A 15,676-nucleotide genomic window follows, 5' to 3' on the forward strand; every position below is an offset into this window, starting at 1 on the left:
AAATGTGAGAGTAAGATTGTGTTTGGGAATGCGGTGCAAACCGCATTCTCAAAAAAAATTTAATTTTTTTTATTAAAATTTAATATGATTTATATATTTTGGATCGTTTTGATATGCTGATATTAAAAATAATTTTTAAAAAATTAAAAAAAATATAATTAGCATGTATTTCAGCACAAAAAGTTATTTGAAAAGCAACCGCTACCACACTGCCAAACACCCTCTAAAAGCATAGTCGAAATGAGGGGTGATCATTTTCGGTTCGGTTCGGTTTTTATCCAAAAAAAGTAACCAAATCAAATTTTTTTTAAAAAACTGAAACCGGTTCAAACCGACCGGTCGGTTCAGTTTTTTAGGACAAAAACCAGTTCAAACCGGTTTGACTCGGTTTGGATTCGGTTTCTTTTTTTGGTTTCAGACTTATAAAATCGAAATCGAAACGTTCATTTTTTCAAAATTTTAATCAGTTTTTTTTCATGGTTCGATTTTTTCAGTTTTTTTCTGGTTTTCTCAGTTTAATCAATTTTTTATTATTTTTATTTTCTCAATTTAATCTTTTTTTTTTCTCACCGCCTCTTAAAAATCTCAAATCTTTTAGTTTCTTTTATAATATAATATAATATAATTGGAATAGTTATAACTACAAAGTCTATAATTATGATAGTGTTTTATTTTTTTTATAATGATGAGGTTGTGAGTTTTTAATTAAATAATCAAAATGTACTTTATTATCTACGTGGTTTCTTGAAGGTTGTAAGGGCAAAAACACAATGATATGAAAAATGGTGGAATTTTCTGTAAATTTGTTTGCATAATTATAAATCTATTATGTTTGTGTCTAGGAAATATATGTGGCTGGATGCGTGAATGTATCATCCTGAAAAAAAAAATCCATCTATAAAGATGATAAATTAATATAAATAAAAATAAACAGCTGAATTTGTTTTATAAAAAAAATGAGCAAGATTTAATCAAAGCTCAACTCAAAATACATGCATTAATATTGTATATGCCCACGTGCGCATATGTGTATACAGACATATAATATTTATAGTTTTTTCATTCAATAATATATATATATAACGATAATACATGAATTAATATAAAATAACCATAGATTAGTTATAGATATTCAAATTTTGTATTTAATAAATCATACATAAAGTATAAATATTTATTTTAACATACAGGGACTGTAAATGATGGCATTTGCTATAAAAAAAATAAGAAAATCCTCAAATTTTACATATTTTATTTTAAAATATATACATGTATATTTGTGACGCCACAACACTTGACAATAACATGCATGTACATGATTTTTATAAGTTTTTTATTCAATAATATATATATATATATATATATATATTATAATAACACTTGAGTTAGTATAAAATAACCATAGATTAGTTATAGATATTCAAAATTTGTATTTAATGAATAATACATAGTGTATAAATATTTATTTTAATGCATTTGCGACCCATGCTGGTTGTCGTTCGAAGATGATGGCATATGCTGTAATAATAATAATAATAATAATAACAATAAGAAAATAAGAAAACCCTCAAATCTTACGTGTTCCGTTTTAAAATGTACACGCGCACTTGTAAACCCCGACACTTGACAGTCTACTGGTTTCAAACCCCAAAGCCACTGAGAAAGAGGGTTTAAAATTGCCGGTCTCGGCAACCCTGTCCTGCTCGAAACCCCCCCTCTCCCTTCAATCGCTGCAGCGATGGACACGGTGAGGCTCCGTTTAGTGCTCGACAACGCTTTGAATACGACGACGGAAGGACTTAGAAAGTGCTGGATTCTCTTAAAGCCCCGACACAAAACCATCTCCGATCTCTCCTCCCATATCCTCCACGTTTTTGACCTCCACAATGCATGCCCTCACGGCCTCCTCCTCTCCGTAAGTATTTAATCTCTCCAAAACAGCCTGGAATTCCTCTCACCAGTCCTTAATTTTTCCCCCTTTTTGTTACAGATGGAAGGGTTTGCATTACCGCCTTTCGAGTCTACTTGTATTTTGAAGGACAAAGATATTATCAGGTTAGTTTTATTAAAAAAATATATATTGTTTTTAAAATCATTTTTCCGTGTGCTGTTTATATTACTCTGTAATGTCTGTAACAGAGTGAAAAAGAAAGGCAGCACGTCTACTGAAATTATCAAGATAGATGATGGGCTGAATGATTCCTGGAATGTGGTGGAAATAATTGACAAGCCACTGGTAACTAAAGGCACGAATCTGCTTGCAAATGAGGAATTTGAAAAGGAATCTGGTGGCTATGAAACTGAATCAGAGGAGGATGTGGCTGAAGAGGTGGAGGATGTGGAAAATAGTCCAGAGGTGAAAACAGTTTCCAAGAAGAGAAAGGCATCGAAGGATCTTCGCTGCCCAAAGTATGGCTCCCGTGCTCCTCCTCAAAATGGAGTAAAAAATATGAACAATTTTAATATATCTTATGTTCTACAACCCTTATCAACCATTTTGCGCTGGTGGTAGTGTATCCGAATCAGTCCTTTGGGTTTAGAGACTCTGACTAGTAATTTCACTGTGTCCAAAACAAATTTGAAGATAAAGTAGGCAGTCTAGAACGAGTTCTTGTAAAATGTAAGATCATTATGTAATGGAATTTTGATGCTGCAGGAGGAAGAAAACCAAATCTGCTAGTGCTGGAAAATGTCTAGAAGTTCCAGAAAATGTAGGGACTGATGTCTGTGCAGAGCAGAATGGAACTTTGAGCATTGTTAACGCTGATGAAAAAAGTAACAAGAGTAGAAAATCCACGCCTGACACAAAGAAGTAAGTTTTGTAAAATTCTTATTTTTGCATGATCTTGTTTTTACTTCCTTCACAGGTTCTTAACTATCATTCATCCACTAAATTTTGAGCTCTGTGTTCTTTCGTATCTGAGTTATCAAGTATGCCAATCAATATGACCTCTTGGAATGGGAATGGGGTGTGAAACATCCCAGAACATCATCTAATGGGGCTAAGATTATATACAGCATTGATGGATTGCTTAATTATAAGTCAAATGCAATATGGTAGGGATAAGTAAAGTTTGTTATAAGTGTCCCTAAGTAACATTTGTTGTAAATGTTGCTTTTCCCAAAAAGTTGATACTGTAAGTAGACTCTAGGTGACAAAATCAGTGTTTTGGAGTGCGCTATGTTTTGGATCAGTATTCCCGAATCAACTTCACTAAACTAGTTGCCACACTCTTAAAGCATCCTGTATTTTCATTGCCAATTTGCGCCCACAACTTTCCATTTTTGTGTCTATTTTTTGTCATTGGTGAATGGGATGTACCTCAATGATGCTAACAAGGTGCTATTTCTAACCTGAGGAACATGCTATGGAGAGAGAGATATTTCCAAAAAAAAATCTCTAGATAAAATGGCCACTGTAGAAAGATTCTTGTTAAGTCACTATATAAATATAAAAAGAGATTTCTTTTGGTGTCTTTTGCTGAGAAGTGGTCATATATTTTGCAAAGAATGTGGTCAATTATTGATATCATGACAGGTTGGAAACTCAAGAAGCATTTACTTCATCAAGAGAAGAAGCTTTCTTACTCAATAGCTGAAGCCTGATTTGAACTGGCTTCCCTTCTGAGTCTTCAATGCTGCATGAAAATAAGCGCATTCCCTTGTATAGATGCAATGATGTCCTTGTTTGCATTGTTAAGACTATTTCTGTAACGCAAAAGAAAGCTAGCACATGTGGTGTTTAAATCATGCAGTAAAGACAAGGATGGAAAGTGTATCACTGCATGAAACACAGTGATTTTGGTCTTTGAAAAGCTCATATATGATTCCTTATGTGGTACACAACATATTGTTGGATACCGTTCAACTAAAAGATAAATTGAAATCTGAAGCATTGCTAGAAGCAGCTTTATGAGCACATTTTATTATTCTATCGGTTGCATATTCTGTGGCCTTTCATGTATCTCAATACCGGAGATGCAGCGTGAGATTTCAGCAAAATTCTGAAAATTTGGTAAAACTAATTAAAAGATTTCTAAGAATTGGTGTTAGATGCTACAGGGGCAAATTGCATTTATGTTAATGCTTCATACTTTACCCTGTTGCATGTATTCATCCTAAGGAGGTTGAACTTCGAGTATTACAATTGTTGTAGATGTTCTTCTACTTAGATAAGTAGTTGTCTTATTGCATTTTATCGGTTACATTCTTTCCAATATCACAGTAATGTATCAGTAATTTGTAATGTTCGAGGGAATCTTTATAAGTTGCACAGATGCTAATATCATTCACCTATCAGACAATCATTATATATGAAACTTTTCTCACTTCAAGGCATTTATTTAAACTGACAAGCTGTCGTACTTGCTTGGTTATAAGAATGCATTTTACAAATAAACTAGAAACCTACCTTTTTACTAGACGCTTCCCTATCATATTCACCCTAACACTTGAACAAGTACTGAATAAAATACAATTGGCTGTTATTTGGTCATGATCATACTGATTACATTCATGTTCTGGTTACTGCTTTACTACAAAAATTGTGTGCCTGAATGCTGTTCAAGTGTTGTTTTCTCCCACCAAATTTGTTTCTCAGTGGTTTAATGCTGTATGTTTTTCCCTAAAATTGTTTCTACCAATTAGCTCACCTTATTAACTGTAAGTTTTGTTTATATAAGCGCACTTTTCAGTTTTTATAATTTATCTAGGAACTTTTGGTTTTGCACTCAACTATGGAATTCCTATACTGCAGGAGGAAGAAAAATAAATCTGCTATTGCTGAAAAATGTCTGGAAGTTTCAGAAAATGCAGGGACAAGTGTCTGCACAGGACAGAATGGCACTTTGACCATTGTGAAATCACATGAAAGAAGTAGCAAGAGGACAGAAGCTACATGCAATGCAAAGAAGTAAGTTTTGTAAAATCCATATTCTCGCATAATCTTGTTTTTCCTCCTTACTAGGTTCCAAAATATAAGATTTTCCAAAAACAAATTCACTATGAGAGATTCCTCATCACCCATCATTGTTTGTGGCACCACTAAGTTTTGAGCTATGTATTATTTTGTGTCCAAGTTACCAAGAATTTCAATCATTATGAACTTGGAATGGGAATGGGGAATGACCTGTCCCAGAACATTGTTCAATGGGGCTAAGATTATATACGGCATTGAAGGATTGCCTTAAAAGAAGCCAAATGCAGAAGGTAGGCATAAATAAAGTTTGTCATAAGTGTCCCTTTTACCAAATCCTTGATACTAAGTTTTGATCACCAATTCCAAATCAACTTCACCAGACTAGTTGCAAGACTTTCAAGGCATCCTGTCTTTTCATTGCCAATTTGAGCACACAGCCTTCCATAGTCGTTCGTGTCTATTTGTTGTTGAGTGGTGAATGATATGTACCTTGATGAAGTTAACAAGGATCATTTCTGACCTAAGGAACATGCTATCCAGAGAGAAGAAGATTCTAGGTCTTGTCTAGTTCCTATACCACAATTTCCAATCGAAAACTCTATTCATATTTTGAAATTTATGATTGACTTATCTAGAAACATCAGCACATGATATGATGATGGGTCCCCTCCTATATGACATGACTATGCAAAAATATTGCTTGTTCATGAGGAGATGCATCTTCATAGCTCTTGATGTCTTCAATTCTTTTCCACATTTTCCTTTGGTTTACTGAATATCTCTTTGTCCTGCTTTGTAGGTCTTGCCAACCTGAACAAAATGGCAATGGGAGTGTGGATGCACCACATACACTTTCTGGATCTAAAAAGGTTTTGATCTATCATTTTACTGACCCCCCCCCCCCCCCCCCAAAAAAAAAAAAAAAAGTAAATGTTATTAAAACCTGGCTAAAACCACCATGCATAGTAGTAAACACGTTCTGTAAATGTATGTTTGTGTAAGAGCAGCTCTCTTTCTGATGGCAAACAGCCATAATTTGCTTGTATTTATGGAAGAGTCTGTGCAGTTAAAATTGTCAGAGTCTAATATGATGGGTGTCCTTTGCTCATAAAAGTCTATAGAAGAAACAATATCATGTATTCCCTATTCATTGCCCTTTTTTCCATGGAGGACCATGTAAGATGGATGCTTGCATAGTTATGATTCCCTTACAGAAGACAAAGGGACAAATTAGAAAACATGAACTTTAATGGTAATTGGAAAGAAAAGGAATAGAGCGTTTGCATAATTGAAAGTTGATTTTTATCATTTAAGAGGCTAGAGGTCTTGCAAGTATGACCAGTGGACCCATGGGCTCAAGTTCAAGGCTATTGGCCTCCCTGTGCAAGCAACCATTTTAGGTGAGGTAGGTAGGTAATGAAATGCAGGATATTATACATGACCTTGCTTCTATCATGATAAACTCTACCTGTTCATCACTTGAATGTCCAGTGTGTTTTTTAACACTTGCATTCCCCTTTCTTGTTAGTTCCCTAGTAGAAGTGCTAGGCGTAAAAAGGCCAAGAGGCAATGGTTAAAGGAACAACTCAAAGCTGAAAAGAAAGAGGTATATTGGTGTTCGTTAGGTTTTCAACCCTGTTATTGTGATTGTATTTATGTGGTATAGCTGTGTTCGCGTTTGGGCTTGGCTCAAGTGCTGATGGGTACAGTCTTTGAGCAGGTATTAGGTTAAGAGTTTCACACGTGCATGCACCTGCACAACACACACCCACATCTATATCAGTGCTGTTGGTGGGAAAATTAGTCACCTTCTACACTGTTTGTTTATTATTTTGAATTTTACAGCAAAATCAGATGCAGTTATTTTCAAAAATCAATCAGCAATCGTCTAAAAGGGACACTCAGAATGTTGCTGAGAAATCACCGGAATTGGGAAGTCACAAACTTTCAGAAGAAAAACTCAGGGAAGACAATCAATTGGGAGAGCAAGATAGTGATGTAGAAGGTGATGTTGTTCCCATAGTGATAAGGCCGGGACATATTCGCTTTGAGCCACTCAAGAAAGGTCTGATTCTACATTTTTATCTTACAGCTGTTCCAAGTGATTAACAATTTTGTGTACTGTATATACTCCATTCAATCATGTGATGTGCCTACATGTTTGTTGTTCCAGGGGGTGATGATCAGGCTGTGCTGCAAAATCACATTCCCGCTGTATGTTTCATTTATCCAATTAATTTTTCAATGCATTTCTCTGTGTTATGTTTGAATAATCAATACCTTGAAGATAGATATGTTCCAAAGCATTTGTTTTATCCATTTAAGTTTCATAGTCAAACTTGCAAACCATTTATGCAGAGCATTTTAAGCTCTCCCCCATATTCACTTTTGTAAGTTTTAAGCTGTTTGTGCTCAAACATCTCTATAATCTTGATTTCTTGGCTCGCAAACTCTACAAGTATGTCATACTTTATGAGGGTGAATATAGGGGATCGTTAAATATTCTGCAGAATGGTTTATTATAAATATTCTGGATCTGCTTTGAAATAGGATTTATATGCATAGATGTTTTTATAAAATAATCAACAGGTTCTGACTTCTGTGGTTTCAAAATTTTACAATATCTGTACATGCTCCTTGTAAAATAATGCTTACTTGTTCTTAGCTTCAATTGATGTTAAATTTGTGTTCTCATGTCCTGCTTCAGGAAACATTTCACTGGAATGGGATAACAAGCAAAAAGAAGGGTCAAAAGTGGGGTAAAGAGAGAACAGTGTCATGTAAAAGAAATGATTATAACAATTTCAGGAAAGAGTCTTCCAGCAGTCTTTCTATTGAAGAACAGACACCTGTATATGATTGTACCAACTTTGAAGAGCTTCCACTCTATGCTAGCTTGCCAAAGGTTTTTTTCTTTTAAAACTTCATTGCAATTGTTGAGTTGATCTCTATGACGTTCTATTTTAGAAAAACATGACAGTGGCAAATGGCTTTCTATGGTCATAGCAACTGCTAGTTTACGTAAATTTTGAGACCTACTCTGGGTCAGTTGGTTGATCTCTTAAATTCTTTTTTGTCTTTATAGTGTCGTTGTATGCAAGAGCATGGTCCACATTTGTTTCTTGTTTGGAGGCTAAAGCATCTATTTGTTCTTGAAATTTTGCAGGAAGGTGATGTAATTGCTTATCGTGTAGTTGAGCTGTCATCGTCCTGGACCCCTGAGCTCTCATCCTACCGTGTAGGCTTCTTTTTCAATAAAACTGATGTTCAACTTATTATTTACTGGCAGAGCATGAAAGTTATCTTGTTCTCTTTGTGCACAGGTTGGAAAGATATCAAAATATGATCTTGAATCCAATATAGTTATACTGGTCCAAGTACCAGGATATCCAGTAGTTCCTGAGAAGATAGATGATGAGACATCTGCTGCACTACCAGAAACATCCCCTTATGGGGAAGATGGGTCTTTAGAGGTATATTAGCTTCACATTTCTTATATATGAATATTTTCTTTTTTTCTTTTGGGTGGGGGGGTGGGGGGGGGCAGTGTTTGTGATGAGGCATCTCTGTATGTGTGCGCGTCTCTCTCTCTATATACATGGAGGGGTCGTAGTTTAGTGAATGCAGATTTATTTGTATTTAACCATCGCATAATTTGGATGCGCCTCCCAAAACTTGAGGAATCTGACTAAATTAATTGGGGTATTCTTCTTTAGTTTTGAACTGCTCAAATGAATTCGATTAGGTTGTGCATCTGCATCTTCTATGCTCAGGTTATTAGATCAAGGCTTGGGCATAATTGCGGTCAAGTTTGTATTTGTCTGAATTATAGATTTAGTAACCTTAGGCCAATCTTTTCTTGTTTGTCTTTCTCAATTAAGAAGGTTGACAGTTAAAGCTCTTCTACAGATAAAGTTTTCAACACTTCATGAGGTTCGCCTTGTCCGCCATGGTAATCTAGAGTCAGCAAAATCCGTTGCTAGTGGATCTAATGAAGTCCATGTCAGGGATCAAGATTCTGGAACAGGTTTTAGTCCCAACAATAACCATGAAGCTAATACTTCCGCTCAAGGTATTAATTCCAAGTTTCCAACTATTTTTACACCAAGGATCAGGTTAATGGTTGAGTGCAAGTAGCAATGATAGCAATATGTTAAATGCAAACAAGCTCACTTGATTTTTCTGTGCTTCAGAAAATGAAAAACGTAATCCATGGGAAGAAATTAACCAGGCTTTGACAGCAAAGAAGGAACTGCTATCTCAGGAGGATGGTTGGAAAAAAACTGAGAGTTCAAGCAGGAGCCCATGGTCCTATAAGGCCTTGAGAGGCAGCTCGCTGGGTCGAACAATTGCTTTATTAAGAGCACAAAACGAAATATGATGAGCACGAGATGAATGGAATATGAAGAGCACAAAACGAATTGAGTAGCATGAACTGTGCATTTGCCATCCACTTAATTTTGCAACCTCAAGGTGGGTGAGCATTTCACTTATGATGCCAAGTTTTGCTTTCGGGATGCAATTAAAACATGTAATGCAAGGGATATTTATGGCTGAGATTTTATGCACAACTCCTTTCTGTCAATTATCTCCTTCATGCAGTGTGAGATCTTCAATCAATCACAACATTCTCAGTGGAGGAATGTGATTTGTTGTTGAACTAGAAAAGCATGAAAGTCATAACCTTCGTTTATTACCATAGGTGCTTACTCTGAAATTGCTATTCTTTTCTTTTGTGGGAGGCAAATGAAAGACCCATCTTGGTATCTGGTGTTTGCTTTTTCCTAATATCACAAGGAAAATCTCGAGGTTAGGGATGGCAATGGACGTTTTGCATTGCATGCTCCGCAGGTGGAGGTGGAGGCTGTCGGGGTGCAAGATTTTGCTTTACAATTTTTGTATGAGTTTGGTCCTGATATGCGTTCTAGGTCTGAATTATTTGCCATTGTGTCAATTTTTTTCCTTCTACGCTCGCAAAAATTACAGTGGAGAAGTTGGATTAATTTTCTAGGAGAGGTCTTCCATTTTTTGTCTCTGCTCTTAATTTTTAGGAAGAAAATGCATGGTGCAAGGCTTTCTAGACAATTTTTTTACTAAATTGTTTCTCGGTGAATTTTGAATTACTTTAATTAATTATAAAATAATACCTGATTTTTTTTATTTAGTTTTTATTTTATTTTATTTTATTTTCATTTGCAATTTTATGAGAATTAGAAGTACAGAATTTTGACAAATTGCAATTAATTTAAATAAATTGGATTTGATGGCATGATGCTTAACATAACAAATACTATAATTCATCAAATATTTTATATAAAGAAATAATCCATTAAAAAAAATAAAACTGTTTCTTTAGAAAACAAGCAATGTCCTGGATTGAAAAGATAGACTTTGTTTGGAGGGGGAAATACTTGATACATGATTTCCTAATTAATCCTTTTAAGCATTGGAGTTTTGATAAAGAAGAAATTAAAAAAAAAAAAAAAACTGAGAAACAAACCAGAACAGTATGGAAGCACTTTTATTACATCTAGGGCAGATCAACCTAGAATTTGGGAAGTTGATCGAATTAAAATCTATTAACTTTCTTAATAAAAAAATTCCATTAACTCCGATTAACCTGTTTAATACATAATTAATAAAACTTTAAAAAACACGGTATTTTACTCTAACAATACACGATGAAATATTCATTTTACATTTTTCAAAACACAACAAAACAAATTGGTATTAAAGTAATTTTGTAATTTTACAAGGGCTCATAAGTCATCATCAAAATTAAAAAAAAACAATTAAATAATTTTATATTTTAAATGCACAATAAAATAATTATTCTATCACTAGATTGAAAATTCTTCAGGACTAATGTCCAGCGTGTTTCATATCTTCAATTCTTTAAGAATAATAAAATGATTTAAATGACAAAGTGAGATTTTATTTAGCCTACGTGTAAAGGTATTTTTTATTTTCATTTAGTGTTTTTTAAGGATAGTTTAGGAGAAATTTTGTAATTTAACCAACATAAATATTATTTTTTAAAAATAGATGATATGTGCAATGCACTCGTTAGTGCGTGAGTGACACCATGCCTTTCATGTAGAGCATGCAAGCTTGTCGGGTGATTAAATATCACTTTTCACAACGATATTTGAATTGTTTTGATTTTTTCTTCATGTTAAGGTGTATTGTGCTGTCCGCACCAATCTAGTTTAGTATTATAACCTATTTTTATTTAATATTAAATTATTTTATAATTAAGTTTTATAATTTTATTCAATTTATTTTTGTTAATAACTTTTTTATTTTTTATTGGTATAAATAATTGTTTGATTAAATAAGATATTTATTATAAAAAATAGAATTATTAAACACAATTAAGCATATTGTTCATGTTTGTAAAATTAAATATCAACTTAATTAATTAAATAATCATATAAGCTTCTTTTTATGATTGAGAGATTATTTACATTAAAAAAACACACACATTTTTATAATAATAAAAATTATTCGAATTGTGGTGAAATTCGGTCAAATAAGTAGTTAGATAATCTCATATTTAATTAGACATTGGATCAGGTTTAACCCTGGTTGGGTTTAATAACTATGCGCGGAAGGGGCTCAGTCTAAAGAAAAAGAGAAAACAAATGTGTCTCCAGCTTCCCTCTTTCGCGTCGCCGCTCTCTCGGTCTCAGCTGTCCTGTCTCTCCCCTTCTCATTTCTCCATCGCCGAAACCAGCTAGGGCTCAGATAAAAGAAGCTACTGCTTCTACAGCTTCTCTTCAGTTTTCTCCATAGAAAAAAATTACTTCATCTTTCCGTTTCTATCTGTTGATGATTCCGTGTCTACACTCTCTCTTCTAGCATTGACAAAGCTCATGAGCTCACCATTCAATCGATTAATATGCATATCTCTCTGACATGTATCAACCTCTGGGCGTACACCGCCTCATATACCGTACTCGCATTGCCAGCTACGTTAAAGCTGGTCTCATCGATTATGCAGTCAAGGTGTTCGACGAAATGACTTTGTCAGAATGTCGTGTTTTTGGCATCGATTATAACCGATTTATTGGCGTTTTGATTCGCCACTCTCGCTTCGATTTAGCCCATCACTACTATTCTAAAATGGCCCCTCTTGGGTTCTCCTTGTCTTCCTTTACTTACTCTCGTTTCATTTCAGGTTTATGCCAGACAAAAGAGTTTAGCTTTATTGATAATTTGTTAAAAGACATGGAGAAACTTCATTGTGTACCTGATATTTGGGCTTTTAATATCTATTTGAATCTTTTGTTTCGCGAGAATAGGGAAGAGTCAGCATTGGAGGTGTTTGGGAGAATGGTTGAGAGAGGGAGAGAGCCTGATGTGGTGACATTTACTATTATTATTGATGGTTTGTGTAAAATGAAGAAATTTAATGCTGCCGTTCAGTTTTGGCTTAATATGTTAGATAAAGGTATTAGGCCGGATAACAAGGCTTGTGTGGCGCTTGCTGTTGGCTTGTGTGATGGGGGGCAAGTGGATTTAGCTTATGAGCTTATAATTGGTGTAATTAGTGGTGGTCTGTCAGAGGTTAGTACATTGGTTTATAATGCATTGATTAGTGGGTTTTGTAGAGCAGGTAGGATTGATAAGGCGTTGGCTATGGTGTCTTTTATGAGTAGGACTGGGTGCAACCCGGATTTGGTTACATACAATGTGTTGTTGAATTATTGTTGCAACGAGTTTATGTTTGAGGAGGCGGTGAAGTTGTTGAAGAAGATGGAGTGTAGTGCGATAGAACCTGATGTATATAGCTATAATCAACTTCTCAAGGCACATTGTAAAGCTAATCACCCGGATAAAGCTTATCTGTTTATGGTGACGAAGATGGTGCCAAAAGGTTTTTGTGACGTCGTTTCGTACAATACTATTATCAAAGCATTTTGCAGTATTAGTAATAACAGAAGGGCCTATAAGCTGTTTGAGGAAATGGGACGAAAGGGGATTGCCCCAGATGTGGTAACGTTCACAATACTTATAAAAGCTTTCCTTAGAGAAGGCAATTCTGATATAGCAAAGAAGCTTCTTGATCTGATGGCAGGAATGGGCCTTTTGCCTGATCGTATATTTTATACGACAATCATTGATCACCACTGCAAGAGTGGGAAAGTTGAGATGGCTCACAGCATTTTTTGTGATATGGTAGAAAAAGGTATTACTCCTGATGTGGTTTCATATAATGCCCTTATAAATGGATTTTGTAAATCTTTGAGAGTAGGTGAAGTTATGCATCTATATGAGGAAATGCTGCAAAGAGGATCCTTTCCTGATGAAGTGACTTATAAGTTGATCATTGGAGCTCTTGTACGGGAAAATAAGCTTTCAGATGCTTGTAGGGTGTGGGATCAGATGATGGAGAGGGGCCTCACTCTTGACAGGGGTATATCTGAAATGCTGATCAATGCCATCCAGTCATGAGAAGTATCATTGAAACGAGAAACGGTTTGTGTATTTTGTAATTTCTATTTCCAGATCCTCTTCATGTGTGTGTTAAATGCATGTTCCAAAGCTAAGTGTTTTTCCTTCTTTGCTAATGCCGATTGTGAATGGCAAGGTTAAGTGGAGTGATTTTACTAGGGCATTGTTTGCAATGACTACAGATGACTGATGACCATTATCCCAAGAAATCCTATTAAACATGCCATTTCCATGTGCCAGAACTTTACCAAGAAATCCTCGTTTGAATGATGTCTAGAGAGTAGAGAATAAACAGTTTACTGTTTTGCTAGCCATTACTGATTCTTAGGCACTACATTTTCTGGTGCCAATTTCCAATGCTAAGACATTTTTGTGCCGACCAATCATTTTGTGCCATTTACTGAATTTGATAACAACTGCATTGTCGGAAGGTGGGTATGAGCATGCAATTGGCCCCTAAAGGATGGAGATGACTTCTTGGTTTCAATCTTTTTTCAAATTCTCATTTTCATCAGGCATTTTCATCAGGGAATGGTCTGAAATGTTTATAGATTAATGAGCAAGTGCATTGCTTACACATATAATGTTGATTTGAGTTCACTGCGTGACAATAATCTCTTACAGTTTATATACATGTGCCTTTTATGACTAAGCAACTGAACCATAGAATACCCCTTCATCTAACCGGTATTTCTCTTCACCTCCGCAGTCAATTGCAAGCCCAAGTTTTGGAGTATTTTGTGGTTGGAGTACATCTTAGCATGCCTAAATTGCTACTACTTCATTGACACTTCATCGACTTCTTTCACAAATGGCAATAATGAGACACTCAGGTTTGAGTCCCTGCCTTTTCTTAAACTTTTCTTCTTATGCATGCATACCTATAATTCTAATATTCTGCTGGTTATTTATGAAATGAAAAAAATGGTATGGAAAGGGATATGGTCATAGCAACAATATGATTCCAAGACTGTCTTTTTCTTTAATTATTTCTGAGTGGCATTGCTCTATTTGGATAATTTCAAATTGGAATGTTGTCAAGGAAACTGACATTTAACTGAAAATATGCAGTGCATGGTGGGGTTGGTGCTTTGAAGTCAGATGCTTCAAAAAAATATGGGGCTTATCCTCGTAAGATTTGCCCCCTTCTATTGAAACATTATTATTTCTCCTCCTAATGATAGAAATTATTGCGACATGTACATGTCTGCCATCTTTTCACTTTCAGCTTGAGGATGCATATTGTATATGAATAATCAGACCCTTTTTTACTTTGACCCTCGGTCATTGGGGGTGATATAACAGAATCACTAACCATTATGTTTTTTTAGTCCACTCTTTGTATTCTTAACAGAAAATGAAGTGCCAAGAAACAGGGATGCCATGTGTCAAAATTTATGAATTTCTATTTGCATTTTAGCTTTTCATTTTCTCCATAACATTCCCGTAAAGCAAAGCTGTAGGATCTTTATATTAAGAATGTTCCAATATCTCTCTCACCATCTTAACAAACTATTCATGTTTCTTGAGTGTGATTAGGCTACTTCAACGGTGTCAGACATCCAGGATCGCTAATGATGGATTTCAAGCTTTAAAATCCAGATGCAGATGTATGGCTTCTCAAATCCTAAATGTATCAAAGGTGACATCCTGGATGTCCCATTCTTAGTAATATCATGTTAAATGGAAACAAAACTGAAAGCTGATATTTGATTTCGAGATGACTGTTGCTAATTCTTTGCTAGTATTTCTTTGGATCTTGCAGGAGATGAGCTAATTAAAGGGAAAGGTTTCGTCATGTTGTCTGAATATCTGTTAGCTGCCCCTTTTGCCGATCTCAGAATTTTAATAAAATACATCTTATTCTGAGGAGAGCTCAGGGCTGAAATTGTGACTCCAATTGATAGGCCTCCTACAAAGATGACATACAGATGAAGAACTGATTGCTTATTAAGTGAGCCTTCTCTTACGGAGCTCAGAATTTTTTTTTTCAAACATGAGCTGGTAATTTAAAGTAAAAAATAGAGCCCTTTAGTGTACCGAGATTTATTATCCTTGGCTAGAAGAAATTGAAAGCATCCAATCTTGTATGATTTAAATTTCACTGCCAGTTTTCTTCCTTACTATAGGACTAGGAGCAACTAGTTTCTTTGGCACTAAATATTTCCTCGATACAAGGCCATCTGCACTTCGCTGGCCACTATGCAGTAGAAACAATTTATTATCGTTGCTCCAGTGGGAAGAGATGCGAAAGTGGGAATTCCTCTTGTATTTTGCTTCACTGGTGACCAAACTGTTCTG

General features: G+C 35.1%; 2 protein-coding genes across 6 annotated transcripts; both read left to right on the top strand.

Annotated features, from left to right (window-relative positions):
• Nucleotides 1-1,606: 1,606 nt before the first annotated feature.
• Nucleotides 1,607-9,928, top strand: LOC133704099 (coilin). 2 transcript variants are annotated; one of them, XM_062128842.1, is made up of 14 exons: nucleotides 1,607-1,915; nucleotides 1,991-2,055; nucleotides 2,140-2,409; nucleotides 2,657-2,812; nucleotides 4,757-4,912; nucleotides 5,718-5,787; nucleotides 6,447-6,524; nucleotides 6,764-6,983; nucleotides 7,092-7,132; nucleotides 7,626-7,823; nucleotides 8,085-8,156; nucleotides 8,242-8,391; nucleotides 8,828-8,990; nucleotides 9,112-9,928. In XM_062128842.1, exons 1-14 carry the CDS (start codon nucleotides 1,739-1,741, stop codon nucleotides 9,297-9,299), a joined length of 2,004 nt encoding a protein of 667 aa, XP_061984826.1. In that variant the 5' UTR covers nucleotides 1,607-1,738; the 3' UTR covers nucleotides 9,300-9,928. The 2 variants fall into 2 exon arrangements, with proteins under 2 accessions (XP_061984826.1, XP_061984827.1); XM_062128843.1 differs by lacking the exon at nucleotides 6,447-6,524.
• A 1,592-nt stretch (nucleotides 9,929-11,520) lies between these two features.
• Nucleotides 11,521-15,458, top strand: LOC133704292 (pentatricopeptide repeat-containing protein At1g13040, mitochondrial). 4 transcript variants are annotated; one of them, XM_062129086.1, is made up of 5 exons: nucleotides 11,521-13,399; nucleotides 14,085-14,208; nucleotides 14,447-14,506; nucleotides 14,915-15,017; nucleotides 15,141-15,458. In XM_062129086.1, exon 1 carries the CDS (start codon nucleotides 11,837-11,839, stop codon nucleotides 13,373-13,375), a length of 1,539 nt encoding a protein of 512 aa, XP_061985070.1. In that variant the 5' UTR covers nucleotides 11,521-11,836; the 3' UTR covers nucleotides 13,376-13,399; nucleotides 14,085-14,208; nucleotides 14,447-14,506; nucleotides 14,915-15,017; nucleotides 15,141-15,458. The 4 variants fall into 4 exon arrangements, with proteins under 4 accessions (XP_061985070.1, XP_061985071.1, XP_061985072.1 ...); XM_062129087.1 differs by having other exon boundaries at nucleotides 14,915-14,985; XM_062129088.1 differs by lacking the exon at nucleotides 14,447-14,506.
• Nucleotides 15,459-15,676: the final 218 nt, after the last annotated feature.

This window comes from Populus nigra, chromosome 10 (assembly GCF_951802175.1).
Source record: "Populus nigra chromosome 10, ddPopNigr1.1, whole genome shotgun sequence".
Lineage (NCBI taxonomy): Eukaryota > Viridiplantae > Streptophyta > Magnoliopsida > Malpighiales > Salicaceae > Populus > Populus nigra.